General features: G+C 34.5%; 1 protein-coding gene across 1 annotated transcript in view; it reads right to left on the reverse strand.

Moving 5' to 3' along the window:
* The window catches only part of LOC145670742 (vascular endothelial growth factor receptor 1-like), a 325002-nt gene that overhangs the window by 2273 nt on the left and 299784 nt on the right, over positions 1–22945 (reverse strand). Inside the window, exons 22-24 of the mRNA XM_081739513.1 lie at positions 19415–19544; positions 16668–16749; positions 2666–2771 (exon numbers count right to left, since the gene is read on the reverse strand). Of these exons, the coding sequence (XP_081595639.1) occupies positions 2666–2771; positions 16668–16749; positions 19415–19544 (318 nt within the window). The remainder of the gene's footprint in view (positions 1–2665; positions 2772–16667; positions 16750–19414; positions 19545–22945) is intronic.

Raw genomic sequence — 22945 nt, forward strand, 5'->3', positions numbered from 1 at the left:
AGAATGCTGTCCCGGGTCATCTTAGCCACGTGGGGTTTAGCGTTGTCCTGTAACAGGAGGACCTCTTTCAGAAATGCTGGCTTCAGAGTTTTGAGTTTATCTTGAACGCGGCTCAACTACTGACAGTACACAGTTGCATTGATGCTCTGACCAGCTGGTAGCAGTTCCCGATGCACGATGCCGCTAGCAGTCCACCAAACACACAAGAGGACTTTTTTCTACTGTAGTGCTGGTTTCGGCTGTTTTGCAACGTGTTCATTGGATGCTAACCAATGATGACGGCGCCGTGAAGTTTCGTACAGGGCCCACTTCTCATCACATGTCTACAGCCTGTTCAGAAATGGCTCCTTCCTCAGACGAGACAGCAAAGAAACACATGTGTCTGATCGCGTTGCCTTCTGTCCCAGAGTCAAATCATGTAAGACTCATCGACCCAACTTGTAGTGCTTTCGAAGTTGATGAAGGTGCTGCCGAATGGTTTCTCCACTCACACTGAATTGTAGTCAAAGTTCCTTACATCTCTGGCCAATGTTCGCTTCAATTGCTGAATGAAGATCTTCATTTTGTACACATGTTTGTCTTCCGGCACGTGTTGCGCCTTCGAGTGTTTCTTCACCTTCCTTAAACTCGTTAAACCGCCGACGCACTGTCCACGTAGTCGCGACACCCTCACCAAGGGCCTGGCATATTTTCCACCCTGCTGCAGCGGCGTTTGATCCCAGTTTGAACTCGTACAGCGTACACGTTCTTAAGACGCTCTGTGGAGGTCCCATGTTCACTCTATCCTTATGCGAGTTCGGGTGTAACTGAACTGCTACAACGGGTAGTATGTTAGATATACCCACAGCAACAACTGATCCTCACTTTATCTCGATTCGCGTTCAACTCACGGTGTGAGGCCAAATTGAACACAGACCTCCACAAAAAATGACAGAACTCTGTTAGTTACCTTTGTATGTTGCCAGTATATTTCAGTTAATTTAAAAGGAAACAGAAGAATAAATTACGTATGTAAATCAATGGCCTAAAAGACAACGCTGGATCAGATATTCAACACGATTAGAAAAAAAAATGTTCCTACTTTGCATCCTGGACATTAGAATCATAACAACATACTGTTTTAGGATTTCTCTACCCTTCTTTCCAATGCATCTTCTGCTGCTATACTGCCCATCAGAACATACTTACAGGTTCTCTGCGTTCATAGAAACTGCATTCATATAAAAATTGTAAGAATGAAAACCGTTAGTTTAATCTGAACTTAATAAAAATTATTTTGATTATGACGTAAACACTGGATCGTATGGAATGTAGTTATAAGCCACAAAGGTATTTAGTATCTGGAACTAGATATTCTCCTCTGAAGCTTCGATAACTATGAAACTATCTATATTTTGACATTTCGTAGTTACGAAACGTTCTATGTTTTGACATTTTGTCATCATGAAACGTTCTATTTGTAGACATTTCATCGCTACGAAACGTTCTACATTTTGGCATTTCATCATTATGAAACGTTCCACGTTTTGACATTTCATCATTATCAAACGTTCCACGTTTTGAAGTTTTATCATTATGAAATGTTCTACGTTTTGCCATTTCATCATTATGAAACGTTCTGTTTTGACATCATTACGAAACGTTCTACGTCTGGTCATTTCATCATTGTGAAACGGTCTATATTTTGACATTTCATCATTATGAAATGTTCTACGTTTTGACATTTCATCATTATTTGATATTTTATCACTGTGAAACTTTCTACATTTTGACATTTCATAATTATCACTACTACAGAAGAGAATACCTACTTCTAGATATGAAACATATTTTTGGTTTATAACTACTTTCCATGTGGATCCAGTGTTTAGGTCAATAACTAAAATAATTTTCATTAAATGTGAATTGAACCAATTTTTCTCATTTTTACAGAAGTTTCATATTGAAGTGAGATTTATACGAATGGAGAGAACCCATAACTATGTTCTAGTAGGCAGTGTAGTATCAGAAGATTAAAATTGAAAAACTGGTTAGGCAAGTCCTGGGACAATATGTTACTATAATCTTTATGTCCAGGATGGAAAGTAGGAGTATTTTTTCAATTATATATATATATATATATATATATATAGGATGTTTCAAAAGTCCCTTACCACCCCTTTTAAAATCCGTACGGATTCATTTATATTAAACTTGATGTAGGAGTTATACGAAAGGGCTAAGGGCAAACCTTTTAGATGATGATGATTCGCGGATGATTGTTTCTCAACAAATAAGAAACATGAACTCTAATTTCAAATTTGACATTCTGAGCAAATTCCAACTTAAGGTCATCTATCACATGACCCACCTATCGTTTGAAATAAAAAAAAATGAAATTCAAGATGGACGCCGTCCGCGAACCATCACCCAAAAGATTTGCCTGTAGCCCTATTGTATATTTCCTACATCAAGTTCAATGTAAACACATCCGTACGGATTTTAAAAGGGGTGATAAGGGACTTCTGAAATACCCTGTATATACACATCTAATAGCTTCTAGAAACAAATAAAGAGTGACTTCTTTTTGTTGACGTGATAATGTTCAAATATTTTCTGGTCTTACTAAAAAAAAATAAATAAATAAAGCAGAGACAAACTGGCGATGCATGAGAAGGGTCGTTACCTTTCTTAAACTGTCTTCCAACATGTCTCCTATTCTCTCTGCTAATTCTGAAAATGTTGGTCTTGTACTAGGCTCAGATCTCCAGCATTCAGTCATTACTTGGTATCTGAAAGTATAAAGACCCTAAAGAAAACGAAAATAACTTATATACAAATTATGATCAATTTCGTAATATCTACTTTGATCACTTGCTTACTTTATTATAAACACTTGTAGTGGATTTTACTCTTGTAAATGGGTCGAGAACACTTCTGTCAAAACCTCAAACTAGTCAAGTTATCAAAAGGAACAGACGCATAATCGAAAACAGGGCACGGTCACTTAATCAAAAATGCAAAACGGTCACATCGTTAAAATAGTCGGTCACTTCATTAAACTCTCACTCCGTCAAATGGTTTGGGTCACATAATCAAAAACGTAAAACGGTCACATCGTCAAAATAGTCGGTCACTTCATTAAACTGTCACTCTGTCAAATGGTTAGGGTCACATAATCAAAAACGTAAAACGGTCACATCGTCAAAATAGTCGGTCACTTCATTAAACTGTCACTCTGTCAAATGGTAAGGGTCACATAATCAAAAACGTAAAACGGTCACATCGTCAAAATAGTCGGTCACTTCATTAAACTGTCACTCTGTCAAATGGTTAGGGTCACATAATCAAAAACGTAAAACGGTCACATCGTCAAAATAGTCGGTCACTTCATTAAACTGTCACTCTGTCAAATGGTAAGGGTCACATAATCAAAAACGTAAAACGGTCACATCTTCAAAAATAGTCGGTCACTTCATTAAACTCTCACTCCCGTCAAATGGTTATGGTCACATAATCAAAAATGCAAAACGGGCACATCGTCAAAATACTCGGTCACTTCATTAAACTGTCACTCTGTCAAATGGTTACGGTCACATAATCAAAAATGCAAAACGGACACATCGCCAAAATAGTCGGTCACTTCATTAAACTGTCACTCCGTCAAATGGTTACGGTCAAATAATCAAAAACGCAAAACGGGCACATCGTCAAAATAGTCGGTCACTTCATTAAACTGTCACTCTGTCAAATGGTAAGGGTCACATAATCAAAAACGTAAAACGGTCACATCGTCAAAATAGTCGGTCACTTCATTAAACTGTCACTCCGTCAAATGGTTACGGTCAAATAATCAAAAACGCAAAACGGGCACATCGTCAAAATAGTCGGTCACTTCATTAAACTGTCACTTCGTCAAATGGTTAGGGTCACATAATCAAAAATGCAAAACGGACACAATGTCAAAATAGTCGGTCACTTCATTAAACTGTCACTCCGCCAAATGGTTAGGGTGTCACATAATAAAAAAAATGCAAAACGGTCACATCGTCAAAATAGTCGGTCACTTCATTAAACTGTCACTCTGTCAAATGGTTACGGTCAAATAATCAAAAACGTAAAACGGTCACATCGTCAAAATAGTCGGTCACTTCATTAAACTGTCACTCTGTCAAATGGTAAGGGTCACATAATCAAAAACGTAAAACGGTCACATCGTCAAAATAGTCGGTCACTTCATTAAACTGTCACTCCGTCAAATGGTTACGGTCAAATAATCAAAAACGCAAAACGGGCACATCGTCAAAATAGTCGGTCACTTCATTAAACTGTCACTCAGTCAAATGGTTACGGTCAAATAATCAAAAACGTAAAACGGTCACATCGTCAAAATAGTCGGTCACTTCATTAAACTGTCACTCTGTCAAATGGTAAGGGTCACATAATCAAAAACGTAAAACGGTCACATCGTCAAAATAGTCGGTCACTTCATTAAACTGTCACTCCGTCAAATGGTTACGGTCAAATAATCAAAAACGCAAAACGGGCACATCGTCAAAATAGTCGGTCACTTCATTAAACTGTCACTTCGTCAAATGGTTAGGGTCATATAATCAAAAATGCAAAACGGACACAATGTCAAAATAGTCGGTCACTTCATTAAACTGTCACTCCGCCAAATGGTTAGGGTGTCACATAATAAAAAAAATGCAAAACGGTCACATCGTCAAAATAGTCGGTCACTTCATTAAACTGTCACTCTGTCAAATGGTTACATCATTAAAAGAAACTGACAAAATACGCGAAAAATAGGGAACAGTCATTTGTTCAAAAATGCAAGGTCACTTTCTTAAACGGTCACATCATCAAACAGTCACTTCTTCAAAAGTACAAAAAGGTGGTCTCCAAATTGCAGGAAAAAAATCATTTCAATTATCACACATACACACACACACACACACACATACTCACACATATATTCGTAATAGCTACAGAAAATTATTCTGTGAGTTAAATATTATGACTGTAGCATGTTTATATATACAGGGTCGTCTTTCAAAACAACACCGACAACGTTTGGTAAGTGATTCCTGACACTAAGATAAGACAAAGTAAAAACCAATCTGGATACAGAAGTCCGTCATTTCGGAGTTACAGGCTGCCAAAAACATGAAAAATGAACTTTAAAGGTTCATAGTTCCAATACTATGGGAACTAGTATGTGCCCTATCGAAATACTCAAGTTTCAGAATCTTGCCGTACTTCCACCACAATTTTTATAAAGATTGTTGGTGAGTACTTCAAATTATATGCCCGTAGCCAAACTCCCTCTATAAAACTTATTACGGAAGTACTGCAGGATTCTGAAACATGGATATTTGGATAGGGCACACATTAGTTCCTAAGTAAAGTCTTGACCCGACTACGGTAGATCCCATAGTATTGGTGCTATGGAACCTTTAAATTTAATTTTTAATGTTTTCGGCAGCCTATAACTCCGAAAGGAAGAACTTGTGCACCCAGGTTGGTCTATAGTTTTTTGGTCTTACCTTGGCGTCAGGAGTCACCTACCAAACGTTGCTTTGAAATGCCCTATATATATATATATATATATATATATATATATATATATATACTCATCAAACTCGGAATAGAAATTACCTTCCTATAGAACGACAATATTCGTAAAGTCTTCTCTGTACGTAGGAATAACGCTGTATAACAGATTAGCAAATAAAGTTAAGAAAAACAGCATAGTCAATTTGGATTCAAGATAATTTTATCATTTATTAAAATTTATGTATCATAACAATATTTATTATGTATTTCTATATACTACGTAATGGTCATATGAACGCAATAAATATAAACTAAGAAGCGGTTCTTAAAAGGTCACTGCATCACACAGTCATATCATCAAAGAAACAGTTATTTGCTTAAAGTTGCAAAGAAGTCACATCGTTAAAAGAAATGGTCACTTCCTCAAATGGATACTTCGTCAAATGGTCACTTCATATAACGATAACATTATCAAAGAAAATCACTTCCTCAAATGGTCATTTTGTCAAAAATATGATTGTCATACCATCAGAAGCAATGGTTCAAACACTGTATAACTTTGATAATACTAAACGCCGAGTTTCCGCCATTTGAAATACTTTGAAATACTTTGATATTTCTAATTAAACGCCGAGTTTCCGCCATTTGCGCCATATTTGGGACATAAATTGATAGTATATAAGTGTTTTGCTTTCTCTTATGCGACAAAATAGTGAAGCTAATATTATAGCAATCAATAAAATTGTTGTACATGATAGGAATATATATATATATATATATATATATATATATATATATATATATATATATATATATATATATATATATATATATATATAGATAGATAGATAGATAGATAGATAGATACATGCTCTTAGAGAATTAAATTTCATTCAAAAGAGAAGCTCTCAAATCACCAGAAAATATGGCTTGTAAGGAACAGGATTACTATTTTATTTAATAAATCTGAATGAGATATTTTCAAAAGAAGACTTAACCCAATGTTGAACTTGTTACCTTAAGCAGATTTTATATTTTGTTTTATTACAGCTATTTAACCATTTATCTAAATACATTTTATCTGTCATTCTACTTTAGTAGTTTTATTTATTTATTTTATTTAGATATTGCATTCTTAAAATCATTATATTGCACAACGTGGTTTTTCAGATAGTGTAGAATATATCAAGGTACATACTAAGCAAACTATATTTGTCATTTTTACTTTTGAGTGAGGATAGAAGAACAGTTGAGAAAATGAATTCGAGATTTTAACAAATTTATATATTTCGTGGTTCCTTAATTCTCTCTTAATTTTCTTAATTCCACTAACAAGCCTAAACTATAACATAAATTATTTATCATATATATACAGGGTGTTAATGAACTATACCGACAAACTGTAAGAGCTGATTCCCCACATCAAAATAATAGAAAAAGTTCATATGGACCTATGGCGAAAAGCGCATAGTTTCAGAGTTAGGGCTGTCCAAAATCGCGAATAAGCCAAATTTCAAAAGGTCACATTTCGAATTCCAGACACTACAGGGTTGTCCTTATCAGAGTAAAGGGAGTCACGCATACACAATTCAAAAGTGCATATTTCGTCAATTTTCAATAGGTGTGCAAGGTATTCCTTACAGGGCGTAATTCTCAGATATGCTCTCAATAGAGTTTTCAGATATACCTTGATTTCAAGGAGGGTCCAAAGGAGGCAGGAGGTAAGCCTTAACATCAATGGACATCCAGTGTTTCGGAGGGAAGTCGGAAGTGTTAGGAACCGGCAGCTCCATCCTTTTTTGTGTGTGTGTTCGAAATAACGTGTGATGCGATGTGTTTCTTCACCCTATATTTCACGTTTTCTTCATTTATAAGCGTGAAAGAAAACATTGCAGTATGCGTTTTCCCGAGTACAAGAGACCGTGCTGCTGACGATCCTTAACACTTCCGACATCGCGCCAAAGAATTCTGTGTTCACTGCAATCAAGGCTTATTGTTCGCCTACTTTTGACCTATCATAAAGTCAGAGCATATCTCAAAATTCGGTTGATGGCTTATCTCGGAATTTCACCCTGCATGTAATACTCTGTACACCCATTGAACATTACTGAATTATGCATTTTTGGATTGCGTATGCGTGACTTCCTTTACGCTGGCAAGGACCACCGTCCACAGTCTTTCGAATTCAAAATAGGATCTCTTGAAATTTGTCTTTTTCGCGATTTTGAACAGCCCTAGCTCTGAAACTATGCACTTTTGCCCACAGGTTCATATGAATTTTCTTCTCTTATTTTGTTATAAGGAGTCACCTCTTACAGTTTGTCGGTATAGTTCATTAACACCCTGTATATACCGTATATATATATATGATGTTTATGATCATATATATACACACAGGGTGTTATAATATATATATGCTGTCCCATAATTATGTATATGATGTTTGACTAGTATTTGTAATTCTGGACAAAAAGTTTTGATATGGTAACACTGTGTAGCCTGAGAGTGGGGACAACGGTTACTGGACTTAGAACCGATAGTGTATGCCAGACAGGATTGTGGGGCTGAACGAAACATTCCTGAACCATCCGGATTGGTCGCCGTAGGCCTATGGAGTGGCCAGCTCGTTCTCCTGATTTACCACCACATGACTTTCTTTTATGAAATGTTTGAAAGATCACAGTGTATCAACATCACATATGCAATTTGGCCGTACTACGGAAAGCTATCACAGAAGAGTTCCACGGTATACCAGTACGGGTCTTTTTAGCTGCTTGTGACAACGGTGCTCTTCGTCTCCAGGCATGTATCGATTTGGGTGGTGCATTGGTGAACCATGCCATGGAAAGGAAAGGTGTGAGAATAATGTTTATGTTGAATATATATATATATATATATATATATATATATATATATATATATATATATATATATATATATATATATATATATATATATATATACAGTGCGTCCCACTAGCTTTCGAACCCGAAAAAAAGTTATAATTTCCGGAAATATACATAGGAAAATGAAATTCACAATACACGTACCTTCTTTCATGCTGAATACATGACCGTCACAGCAGGTGCTGAAAGTGTCCTCCCTGGACGTCAAGACTTGTTTGTACACGGCGTTCCATATTGTGAAAAATCCGATGAAGTGGAATCTCATGGTACACATGCGGATTTTCGGCGACCCACACCCGAATATTCTGCGAGTTCACATAACCGGAGAGATGGAACCAAGCTTCATCTGTGAACCAAGAATAGTCTAGGATTCCTGGATTGTCATGAAACAAAGCTTGCAACCAACGACAATACATCACGCGCTTTTCCCAATCTGTAGTCTTCAACTCCTGGACGACTGTAACGCGATATGGAAACAGGTTGGCTCTTTTGGCGGCTCTTTGCACAGTTGACTTTGACATCCCTACCTCTTGTGATAATCGACGCAGGCTCTTCTTAGGGGACTGCTAAAGACGTTGCCGCACATTCTGTACTGTCTCCTCAGACATCCGTGGACGCGCGCCTCCATGTCCCGTAAGCAACGTTCCTGTTGTTTCGAACTTGTTCACCAAATGATGTATTGATGATTTCAATGGTCCTTTACGGCATCCAAATTCATGGCAAAATTCACGTTGAACGATCTGATACGATCCCGATATCCAATATTTTTTAACAATGAACACGCGTTCCAGTACGGTGTACAGAACCATCCTCGCGATGCAGAGATTCGAGTCACACTAACGCACGCGCACCACGCCAAGCAGCACTTCCCGTGGCGCCACCTATCGTCTTTGTTTTGACGTGTGCGCTTCTGTTCAACCCTTTCTCGTATTTACCATGAAACAAGGTAAGTGTATTGTGAATTTCATTTTCTTATGTACATTTGTTCGGAAATTATAACGTTTTTTTTCGGGTTCGAAAGCTAGTGGGACGCACTGTATATACAATTGCAGATCTAAGGGGGGCTATAGCTCTCCTTGACGCTCAGGTATACACTGGATAAAATGGGCTTCAATCCTGCTTTACACTGGATAAAGCTGCAAACTATGGTTTAGCCCTTCCCTTGATCATATCCTGGATCCCATATATATATATATATATATATATATATATATATATATATATATATATATATATATATATATATATATATATATATATATATATATATATATATATATATAATGGCGCTAAATTCGTTGTACAAAAGCAGAGGAGTGATTCCTGGGAGTAAAACAAACAAAAAAGTTTCTATAAACATAGAGCGGAAACCCCATCGTTTTCGTGTTATAGGCTGCCAAAACCATGAAAAAATTAATTCTAAAGGTCCATAGGTGGGATCTACCGTAGTCGGCTCAAGACTTTACTTAGGAACTAGTATGTGCTCTATCCAAAATACATGTTTTAGAATCCTAAGGTACTCACGCAACAATTTTTATGGATGTAGTTGGAGAGTACTTTATATCATAGGCTCGTAGCCAAACTCCTTCTACAAAAATTGTTGTGAAAGCACCTCAGGATTCTGAAACACGCATTTTTGGATAGGGCACATACTAGTTCCTAAGTGAAGTCTACACCCGTCCAAGGTAGGTCCCATAGTTTTGGAGCTATGAACCTTTAAAATTCATTTTTTCATGATTTCAGCAGCCTATTGGAACTTTTTTTGTTTGTTTTACTATCAAGAATTACTCCTCTGCTTTTGTACAACGAATTTAGCGCCGTACTCTATATAACTGTATATATATATACTGTATATATATATATATATATATATATATATATATATAGTAGGGATCCAGGATATTGACAAGGGAGGGGTAAACCATAATTTACCGTTTTATCCAGTGTAAAGCAGAATTGAAGCCCATTTTATCCAGTGTAAACCTGAGCGTCAAGGGGGGGGGCTATAGCCCCGTAGCCCCCTGGATCCGCCCATATATATATATATATATATATATATATATATATATATATATATATAGGGGAAACCGTTGTACCTTGAGCATAGTGTACCTTGGAACACTCGCATGTTTCTGAGCTCCTATACTATCTAGAGATGATTCAATGAACTATATGATGCGTTGACGTTGTCAGACAGTGCCATCGTGGCTTTCGTCGTGCTCAGAAGCATATGTGATTTATGAAAGTGAAAAACTTTTTTTCAGTGATAAAACGAACTATTTAGAAATTGAAATATTGTTTTTTAGTGCCATTACTGTTTGTTGTTTGTATAATCTGTAATAATCTATTAGTTCAGAGGGAATAGGTGAGCATTTTTGTGACTTGCTTTCCTACTCTGAATGTAGCGTTATCATTATTGCGCTATTTTAGTAATTGTCTACAGCCTCTTGTACCATGAAACAGAAACATATCTTGTACCTTGGAACATGTTCCAAGGTACATGAACTCATTGTCAAGTGTATTTTTTGAACATTATTTTACTATCGTTGCAGGAATCGAAATGCCAAGAGGCAAGATAGGAAAGAAAAGGCCTGCCATTAACCCAAATTCAATCAAGAACGCAATTAAAGCAGTCATTCCCAAGCCTGGGAAGCGTATTTCAATTCGTGAAGTTTGCAAAATTTGCCAAGTGTCTTTAGGTACTTTATTCCGACATCTGAAATATTTTAGACAGTCAGGGAAAGAAACATTTGAGTGTAGTGTGAAATGTGAGAACGGAGGGGAGAGATTAACTACATACATAACAAATATGCCCAATGGCCACATCAATAACTATGAAACGCACTTATCTGTCGAGGCTGTTGAGATGGTTGCTGAAGCTGGAGTTGTCATGCTGACTCCCCATTCGCATACTTCAGGACTACAATCACTGGATGTGGCTGTTTACGGTCCTTTTAAATGTTTTTATAACTAAGCTGTGGAAGAATGTTTACATTATAATCCGGGGAAACATTTTGATATTTATGCTGTGGCCGAAGTGTTGGGAATTATCTATCCACGCATGCCTTCAGCACATCAAATATCACCAGTGGTTTTCGCTGTTCAGGAATTTATCCTATAGATAAAATCATTTTCTTGGAGTTAGACTTTTTACCAGCTTCACTAACAGACCATCGGCCGGATTGTCATCTAAATGATATACGTGAAAAGGACAACAGTCTGGTACATGAACGAAACGAAACAATTGTGCAACTCGTGCAATTTTTGCCTTCTACATCAGTCTTTAAAGAGGAAGTACAGTCAAACCAGAAAGCACAAACTTAGTAAAGCACAAAATGTCGAAGAAAGACTGTCACAGGTAGAAGTAGGGTAGTAAGAGAGACACTTGCAAAGCAAGTATTGAAAGATAAGAAAGAGCACAGAGCCACATAGAAAGGAAATAAGAAGCAAGAACAGCAAAGAAAAGGAAAGAACAAATCCAATAAAAAAATAGTTTCGAAACATCTGATGAAGAATCTAGGAACATAAGCCTGTATAAAAATGATGATAGTGATGTTATGCTTGCAGAACAGATGGACACAGAAGTTGAATTAGACTAAAGCATTAAAGTCATAATGTCAATCCGGATGACTATGTGTTGGTGCAGTTTAAGAAAAAACGAAGCATTCAATTTTATGGAGGAAAGATTTGTTCAGTTGAATCTAATTACAACGAATTTAAAATTAAGTTATTTAAGCATATTTCATCTACTGCAAATAAATTTTATGAAGAGTTTGCAGGACAGTCTGAAGTGAATGCATCTGATATTATAGTGAAACTGACAGCACTCGTTCGGCCAATAGGCTCCAGTAGTGTGTCTGAACAATTGTGGTTTCAAGTGGATTTGGTTCTTATAATTGAGTAACATTGAGTTAATAAGTAATAGATCACGTAGGCCAAGACCATTTCTACGAATAAGTCAATATTTCCCAATTTAGTAATTCCTTATGTTATCTTCTGATAGGCCTGTCTACTTTACGTGCAAAGAATTAGAAAATAGTATGCCCAACATATGATCAATTTTGTAACTGTTTTAGAGCCTTTGTTCTTTGTTTTTTCTTCAGGATTTTAAGAATAGACTAACAGATAGAATATTGTTATAGTGTTCTTTTCATACTTTAGTTATTGCTAGGTTTACGAATTTTTCAATAAATAAATAAGGTTAACCTTCCGATTAATAATAGGTTAAATATGATGGTAAAAACTTGCCTGATTAGAGTAAGTATTAAAATTTCCATTCTTTTATTTTTTCCACACGCTTTTGTATATCAAAAACAACAAATCTGGATATACAAAATAAATCTTAGAATAATTATTTGTGACTTTATTTCTGTGAATTACCATATTAGAAATATATGTTTCAAGGTACATGAGGTTGTGTTCCAAGGTACATGAGTATTTGTATCACGGAACACTTTCTTGGGAACTTTTGAAAACTTAAAAACATAACGAAGAACAGAAATAAGAACTTAAATAATGATACAGTTTCATTCAGAAGACATCCAAGTTTAAATGCACTGCAATACAATTGCAGAAATAACTGTTGGTAATATTATATCTTGAAAAACGCAAAAAGTGTTCCATGGTACAACAGTTTCCCCTATATATATATATATATATATATAATAGGTCAATTCCGCGGTAAGTGACCCTACGAAGGGAAAATTTGAAGTTTCACCTTGGCCTGGATAAGTATTAAAATTCATTTTGAAGAATGCTAAATTTTTCATATATGAACAAGATGATACCAACGTTGATTTGTAGATGGCTCTGCAGGAGGTAAAATATGACCACTTTCATGTCGCAGAATATCGTACCTAAATTTGGATTTTAATATAAAGTTTTTTAATGCTAATTCCTGTACGTAAGTGAAGATCGCGTGTGGAATTTATTAAGATAATGTTTGTGTTTACATCAGTGACATTGTTTTGCACATAATTTAATAATAGCAAGAAAATTATAATAATTGATTTATTCAAGTAGGCTGTCGTGTAAGTCACAAGAAAACATGAATAAGTTTATGTATTTATATATATAATTAAACAATAAAGCTGTAATTCTAAATTTTCTTCACGGTAATCAAAAGCCGTGCAGAAAGTCCCGAAATAATATGTGTAATTCTTTTAAATACATAATATAATATGTCATGTAAGTCACATTTCTTTCCCTGTCGTGTAAGTCACATTATGCGTGTCGTGTAAGTCACATTTTGTTGCATTGTTACCACATTGCCAATAGTAGCTAACTGCAGTAAAACGTATAAATAGTGAATTGATAACTTAATTAATGTATTAAGTGCCATGTTAAGTGTAAGAGAATGAAAGATAAGTAGGATAAAAGCAATATTATGAAGTATGGGTGTAAAGTGTACTTGACTGGAATATAAATGTAACAAATGAATGAAAAGTTAAACAATATGATCAATGTGATCTAGAAAGAAGTTTTAAAAAACGTGACAGGAAGTATCTATTGTCTCTCGAACAATGCCGGCATATGTGGTTCCGAAGTTTCTAGCTTCAGCTACTTTTAATACTATTATTAGTTTTCTCGTACTTTTTCGTTGTTTTGGAAACATGCTTGTAAATTGGTATTTATTGCCTTTAGGCATCTAAAGCTCAGGCCGGTATAGGACGGAGATGGGCATGTGGGAAAGGATTCGTTCAGATCTATTGAAAGAATATCATCTCGATATTTGCCTGGTGGGAATGAGGAACACCTCAGACAGGATTGCCAGCTATATGTTTTAAACCTACAACCTACCGAGCCAAATCTAGCACGCTACTACCTGTACTTTGTCACGCTTCCTTGGTAGAAAACATGCTTATTCCCACGAAAATATGTCACAACAAAGTTTACTTTAAGATTATGAGATTAGGACATGTCAAATATGTAAGACTCTCGTCTTTTCTATTGCATTTTCAGATATGCCTAGTTCAGAAGCTGAATGAAAGCGGAAATAGATAGAGAAGTTGAAAAGAATGATATTGCATCTAATGGATTTTAGTTGAAATTACTGTTTTATGTACCAAGAAAAGATACAAACCACTCACTGGATATCACACAGTTATACAATGTAAATTCCGATAATATATTTTCCTGAAGAAAATGAAACCATAGAACATGATTCGTGCGTAATTATATCTGATTGTATGCATCAAGATATGTTTGCAGTTGCTTGTTTCATTTCTACACTTATGGAAGATTTTGAAGGTCGTCATCTGGGTTTTCCGATCAACAATGTGAATTATCAGTCGGATGATGGTGCACAACATTATTCACTTTGCAGAAAGTTGAAATGTCGTGGCATTTTTCAGCTACGAAGTATGGGAAAGGCTCTCAAAGACAAATTCATCCTCAATCTGCTTTAGAATTTATTGAGAGAACACGCAAGTTATGTCCGAACATTAATGTAATATACTGTAGTAAATTTTTGAGTTGATGCGCCAAAAATTGAAACATGATAAGAAAGAAATATGTAATATTCCAAAAACACGAAAGTAGCACTATCATTGTGTTTCAGCGTATACTATTGAATGTTCTCTCATCTAAGGTATTTCTTCACAACGAAGGAAGTTTGACTTCATTCCAGAACAGTTCATTGGCGCATGCGAAAGAAATAAACGCAGAGAAGAAAATACTCTACTGGAGACAGGGTATTGGTACCCTTCGCCGGAGAAAGAACTATTAAATATTTGTTAGATGTGGAGAAAAGAATCAGAAGAATTGTATGTAACATTTCTTCGCCATTACCATGAAAGTAGAGAATTTTATTGGCCGCAACAGAAAGATTAGGCCTATGTTGCATTAACAGACGTCGATCACAGACATAAATTAGAATTTGACAAATTTTGCTCGAATAAAAGAACTGTTAACTTCTTGTTTTGTCCGTTAACTTCCTTTTATATCTCTAAATCATTAGTGCAACTCTATCCCCCAATAGATTTTGAAAGTGTATTTAAACGAAGACATGATGTTACACTTGTCGTGTAAGTCACAAATTTATGTCGTGTACGTCACGTTATATTTGTGGCATATATTTTAAAATAAATACAGAAAATATAATAATTTTCTTCTGGTCTTGTAGCTTGGTATCTACTTAATATATGTAAAAAGTTTTAGTTTCCTTGTAGCAATAGAAGAACATAATTTTCACATAGTTAACCGTTATTCAAAACACGATGTCTCCTACTGTCATGTAAGTCACGTATATATTTAGAGACTTGTTTCAGCCATTTTGTTTACATATTTAAATGCTGCAAATAAAAAGGAATGAAGGATTTATTGCCCCTTATTTATAACCTAAAACTTGCCCATGAAATATCTTATAACTTTTCAAATACATAATATTTACTGCCGTCTGGCGTCTGTTGTCGTGTAAGTCACAAATGGAATTAGCCAATTGTCTATTTGAATGTTACTTAAACACTGCCACTACCACTGCATAGAATGCTGTACTACTACTTTTTTAATTGATGGGAAAAGTAGCTATTTTATATAATAAAAATAACAATCATACTTCCACAAAAGATATAAAAATATATTGCAAGTATTAAATCGTATTGAATCTTGTAACTGTAATACATGTATTTATTTGTAAAAATATATTCTATACAATAGTCTTACATGGATAACAATGAAACTAGAAATGCTAAAATACATAACCATGAAGTAGTTTATTTATTCTTGAACACAGAACAAGAAAGTTCGAGATAACTCATACTTTTGTAGAGATAATATTATATAATAAACTTCATAGCAATTATATATTTATATGCAAAGATAACTACAGAAAGAAATTTCGAATTTCATGTGTAATTAAAACGTATATTTGCATATTGTTCAATATAGCTTTGGAAATATTGGACAGTATTAATAAACCAGAACTGACTAAATCATTAAATATGTAGATTAATAACACTTGTGCAATTAGTGCAAGTGTTAATATATATTTAGTACTTTTGGTCAGTTTTGATTTAATGATACCATAAATGTATATATATATTTAGGTTTCTTTTACCAAATATGGACTGTAAGATTTAAACAAGCAGTGATTGAATAAATTTTTAATATAGACAAATTTCTCTAAACACACACACACACACACACACACACACACACACACACATATATATATATATATATATATATATATATATATATATAGTTATACAGAATATTGCTTACATAAGGTCAGTCGCAAATTCAGGTTTCTCCATCTTGTAGCCACTGAGTAGTTTGGTGTAGAAAAGCTTATTTGCTTCCATACCTATATGAAAAAAAAAAAGTTTACACAAAATATTACAGTATTTTAAAAATGGAACGACTGATGAGAGTTTCAGTTAAACTCAGAATTTATTAAATGACAATTTTCAGTTGTGGGGCCGCGGTGGCTCAGTGGTAGAGCGTTCACCTCTGGTGCTTGGGGTCCCGGGTTCGATCCCAGCCCCCGGCAAGTGAACTTTGTGGTGGACAAACACCGTGTGCGTGGGTTTTCTCGGGGTTCTCCCGTTTCCTCCCACTTTCTTCATTCCACCATTTCATTCATTTCTCATAATCACCGTCTCCTTTAGCCTAACCGGCATAACCGTGGGACGTAAAACTCAAAGATTTCATTTTCATTTCATTTCAATTTTCAGTTGTGTATTTGATTTCTGGTTTCCGTCTCTATTCGCCACCATTGGTTCTATTCGAATGTGGCCAATTTACGGGAAATAAATGTTTTATATCTGGCCAATTTATAGAAAATGAATGTTTTGTATTGGCCAATTTACAGAAAATGAATGTTTTCTATTGAGCCAATTTACAGAAAATGAATGTTTTCTATTGAGCCAATTTACAGAAAATGAATGTTTAGTATCAAAACTACTGTATTACACATGATATCTGATATCTATAAGTTTTACGCAATACAGAAACTCTAGTTATCTATAATTTTGTGTTTTATAAATAACAATCTATGTAAATAACAATTCTTCTGCAACATAAAACAGTACAAAGTAATTTTTCACATACTCACTGGCATTAAAATCTTATCAATGCATTACGCTAATTATCATTACAATCTTAATTTTTATTAGCCCTTCCGCTGCACGTTGCCTTTAATTTTAAAAGAAGCCAAAAGTCGAAAACATAATATAATCTTTTTAAAACTCAATACCCCTATATATAGGTGTTTGAGATCACTGGTTTCGAATTTGATCGTAAGAAAATAAAATAAATTAAAGCAAAATGGAGGATCCAATATGGCGGATTTACAACGGAAAAGAAAATGATTTCAATAAAAATAAGTATCGAGAGATTTCGAAGACTGTTGATTTCGAATGTATTGTTTTAAGAAAATGAAGTGGCAAGTTCAATATGGCGGTATTAAAGTTTTTTTTTTTAATCGATTTCAAGGTAGTTGGTACTGAGGGATTTGCGAGGTCGCTAATTTTGAATTTTCAATAAATTAATGTGAAATAAATTAATTACCACTTTCTATTGAATATTTATATTCATTTTACATCAATTAGGAAAGAAAGCCAGCAGTGCATACGTAACACGGTATTTAATCATAAAAATAAATAAATAAATAAATAAAAATTAACAATTTGAAAAGTCGCGAAAAATTGTTTGACAGTGGGATCTCGTGGAACTTTTGACTTCTGTGCATTTTAGTTGTTGTGATTTTAACTGGAAACGGTAATAAACAGTATATAAATGCTCCAATAATTCAATAACAACCAAATTTTATTGCACTTTAATTACATAGTTTTACTTACTCTCAGTCCCAAACTCCATCTGAAAAATAAACAAATAAAGTTTCTACCATCGCAAGGGAATGGAGCACAGTTGAAAACTGCGTTTAAAAGCGTTCTTAGTGAAACTCTGATGTGTCGAATTCGACTCTCAGATTAAAATAGATTTCAAGAGCCAGGTGTATGCATTTGGCCGTCATAAAACATTCTTTTCTAATACTTAATATACCATCTTAAGTATTAGTTTTAAAAGTCTCCAAATTAAAGCTTCCATTTAATAAGTTTTGGCCACACGTTTTGCAATCGGGACCACTTTTCACCAAGGCAGCAGCACCTCTGCGTTTGGAAATTTCAAGTTTATTTTCCTATTTCAACTACCTAAAAGATAAACATTTTGTATTTAAGAAAACGCCCGTTTAAATAACATGGGAATTTATTCATCCCCCCTTTAGACCCGTTAAAAACTAAAAAAATATTAACTTTTGACAATTTTCCTATGATATAGTACCGGAAGGCTACAATTGCCAAATTTCATCGTTCTGATCCTGCCGGAAGTGCCTAAACATTTTGGGGTGTAGAAGATGACCCATGTAAATAACATGGGAAAGATTTTTCAGTTCCTCATAAAACCACTCTAAAGTTGGAAATTTTCATTTTTGGTAATTTACTTAGGTAATCTAACAAAACCGTACAAGCACACCGAATTTCAAGATTTAATTAGAGTTACAAGCACCTAAAATATGAGATTATAGGTAAAAAAAAAAAAAAGCCTATTTAAATTACATAGGGAATATCTTCATCCCCCTTTAGACCCCCTAAAAATAAAAATAAAATCACTTTTTGCAGTTTTTCTGTTGGTTAGTTCCGTAAAGCTACAGTCATGCCAAATGTCAATTTTCCACGTCAACCGTGAGTACCCTTTTATTGTATGTCAGTCAGTTCGTGTAGTCTTATATATAGTTAGGATATTATATTGAATGAGTTCCAGGATGACAATTATTAACATAACTAACTTGCAGAGAATATAATGATTTAGTAGAAAAAAACACTTATTTTTGGTGCGATGGTTTCTGATTCAATTTCAAATCATATGAGTTTGTAGCTCCAACATTCTTACACGTGTTATCCATTTAGCCTTCACATAATAGCTACAGGGCCATTGTTTAGAATGTTAAGTATTTAATTTATACCAACCTGGATAAGGTGTTTGTCCGAGTGAAAAGAATTCCCATAAAACAACTCCGAAAGACCAGACATCAGACTGTGTGGAGAATATCCGATCTCTAATGGATTCAATAGCCATCCATTTAATTGGTAAAGGACCCTGAAAATATATGGAAAAGGATATTGAAGATTTTAACTCTATATTTAATATATAAAAAAATAACTTTTAATCAAATAGCCAGAAATTGTTATAGAAAAATTTCTTATTTATTGTGATTTAAAATAATTTTGTTTTAAATTATTTTAAAATCCTGTCTCAGATGTAAAAGGTACTAAACCGGAAGCACGTAAACTACTTGATAGCACCGCAGTTAGTAGTGTATCATGCACCTTTCTGTCAGGGATGATGAAATATGGTTTATCTCAGTTAAACATAAGCATATAATACATCACTTTTTTAAAATATGACCTTTGCTTTTATTCGCTGAACAAGTGGAAGATGAATGACACAAATCACTTCATGTATTTATTTATTTAAGTATTTTTACGCATATAACTTTACGGTTTCTGTAGTTTAAAATATTAATTCTAGCAAACCCGCACGTCCTGCGCAAGCGCAGGATACGTCATCTATGTTGAAAATTTGGTCGAGATCGGTCAGGTGGTTCAAGAGTTATTAAGTTTTATTTATATATATATATATCCCCTCCCCTCCTCCTACCCTAAGTTCTACCGTCAAAGGGATATGATAAAAACCACCCCAGGTCCGAACCTCATCTATGCTGATAATTTGATTAAGATCGGTTCGGGGGTTTAAGCGTGATGAAGTCACAAAGACAATCACTTTTATTTTTTTTTTTTTACATATGTCCTCCCTTCCCCTCCCCTACATTGTACCATCAAAGTAAAATGACGAAAACATCCCAGATTCGAACCTTATCTATGTTGAAGTTTGATCGGAATCGGTCGGGTGGTTTAAGAGTTAATAAGTTTTATTTATTTTTATATACTTACCCTCCCCTCCTCCCCTCCTTTAAGTTCTACTATCAAAATGAAATAATAGAAAAGTTCCCAGGTTTGATTTCATCTATGTTGAAAATTTGATTGAGGTTGATCGGGTGGTTCAAGAGTTATTAACTCATGAACATGTCAGTTTTATTTTTATATTTATTGATTTTTGTATATCTCCTCCTCCTCCCCAACCCCTACGTTGTTCCGTCAAGTGAAATAGTAAAATCCATCCCAGGCACGAGGGTCATCTATGTTGAAAATTTGATAGAGATTGGTCGTTTGATTCAAGAGTTATTAAGTTTTCTTTGTTTTTCCATAATTCCCTCCTTCCCCTCCCCTAAGTTCTACCGTCAAAGTGAATAGCTAGAAACACTCCCAGGCCAGACCTGCATCAAAGAGATCGGTCGGGTGGTTCAAGAGATTAAGAGTCACAAACACAGTCACTTTCAATTTGAATCTGAAGTTTTTTGTTCACAAACATTGTTATTATAGATAAGTACTTGCAACCCCAACTCCAACCGACAACAAGAGAAGCACGACGCAAGCAATATAGTCAATTTGAGTATCAAAAAAACTTTAAACAAGTAGTTATTTTTCTAGCAGCAGGTAAACAATCAAAATAAGAATTGCTGTTAGAATAATATTAAGAAAATAGCAACTTCATTCTTTGTTGATAAAATTTCTTACAACACTACGGGATCAGTTTGGGAGCACTATGGCAACATTAAGTCAAATCAGTTGTTGACACTATTGTAGAATCAAGATGGCACCTGGATTGTTAAGTATTGGAGCCTCATGCTCTTTAAATTTAGTAAACAATTTTAATTTTAGACATAATTCAGTTTGTTGCAATCTTTATGTTATATTACATAGTTTTTATATGTTCGGCGTCTCTACCCTCCATTTATTTTTACAAAATAGTGTTAAAACAAATCTATTTAGAACAGGCTACTTCGTCCATGTTTGGAACGAGCCATTATATACAATTACAATTTTATCAAAAAACATATAAAACAAAACTAGTGAAGCAGTCAACAGAGCTTTAAGGCTGTTGTGACTTTCTTTATAAAGTCACTTGTAAGGGAGATAACTGGGAATGGAAATGGACACTATTGTATGATGGGATTACAGTTGCTGTGCATTGACCTGTGATTTTTGGGAAGAATTCAATGAATTTTATGGTCACTTTTGTTAATTTATAACCAGAAGGCAAACAGCACTGTATTGACGTTATTATTATTATTATTATTATTATTATTATTATTATTATTATTATTATTATTATTATTATTATTATTATTATTATTATTATTATCTTATCTTTTCCTGTTTCCTTTACTTGTTTCTTGAACCGTACTATTTTTACCACTTCGCACTGCAAGACGTCACATTTGAACGTCACTTCCGTTTTGCCATTTTATAAACGTGAGATGGAGCTTAGTTGACTTAGAAAAGTTCACTGTTTTATAAGGATTCACATGTATGATGAAGTAATTACGTAGAAAATATATGAACATGAACAAAACCATAGCAGCGAAAGAGCTTGATTTGTAAACAGTGTCTTAAAACGCTTCATTGATTGTAGAAAACAGCTTTTCACTATCTATTACAGCTTTTATTCTATAGGGATCAACGTTTAAACCGGAAGTCGTTGATTTTTCTCCCTTCCGGTTTCAACAGTGTGCTAAGAGAGATGCTCAAAGTGTTAAATCATTTAAAAAAAAAAGCCCCTCGCTATCTCTCATCGTTTTTCGGCAGCAAAATTCATCAAATCATTTTCAATGCTGTTAGTGAACTATCGCTGAAAACTATAGAAGCCCTTTTTTGTTTGTTTGTTTTTAAATGAAATGAAGCTTTGCATTTACAATCACAAATTCCATATAATTTCTCTCATTTAGAGACTCAGCCCACTCATCATGAGAGTGGAATGGTAGCTGCCTGCTTTGCTAAATAATAAATGGTATCAATCAGCCTCTTTAATATTTCTCTGTTCTTCTCTACCATTTCATTGTGAAATTCTATTTCAGCCCTTGGTTTGGAATTAAATGAAATTCGCCTTTTTGTTGCAATTGAAATAAATGTATTAAATTCAATTTTACAACAACAACAACAACAACAAAAAGAGAAAAAAAATGAAAAGGTGTATTTCAGACCCTCCATGTTTCTTCATTGCAGAATTAACATGGTTCAAACTAGTGCTGTTGAAATCAGTTTTTGAAAAAACAGAAAACTGGTTTTTGAAAAAAGTGAAATTTCATAAAACCGAAATGTTGGTTTTGAAAAGCGCATTTGCGGTTTCGGTTTTGAAAAGCGCATTTGCGGTTTTCGGTTTTCAGAAAGCCGGTTTTCTCAAAAACTGAAAACCGCAAATGTCACAAAAATTCGACAGCACTAGTTTAAACCCTCTTCTCCTTGATAATTTCAAACACTTTATAAGATGAGAACAATAAACTTGTCCATCAGTAACATTTTTTTTCACTATACTGCATCCTCCAAGCCAATTCGAAATGTTTTACAAGTCCATTTGAAAATGTTTTTCAAAATCTTCTG

Source organism: Thermobia domestica, chromosome 14 (assembly GCF_964235325.1).
Source record: "Thermobia domestica chromosome 14, izTheDome1.hap1.1, whole genome shotgun sequence".
Taxonomy (NCBI): Eukaryota; Metazoa; Arthropoda; class Insecta; order Zygentoma; family Lepismatidae; genus Thermobia; species Thermobia domestica.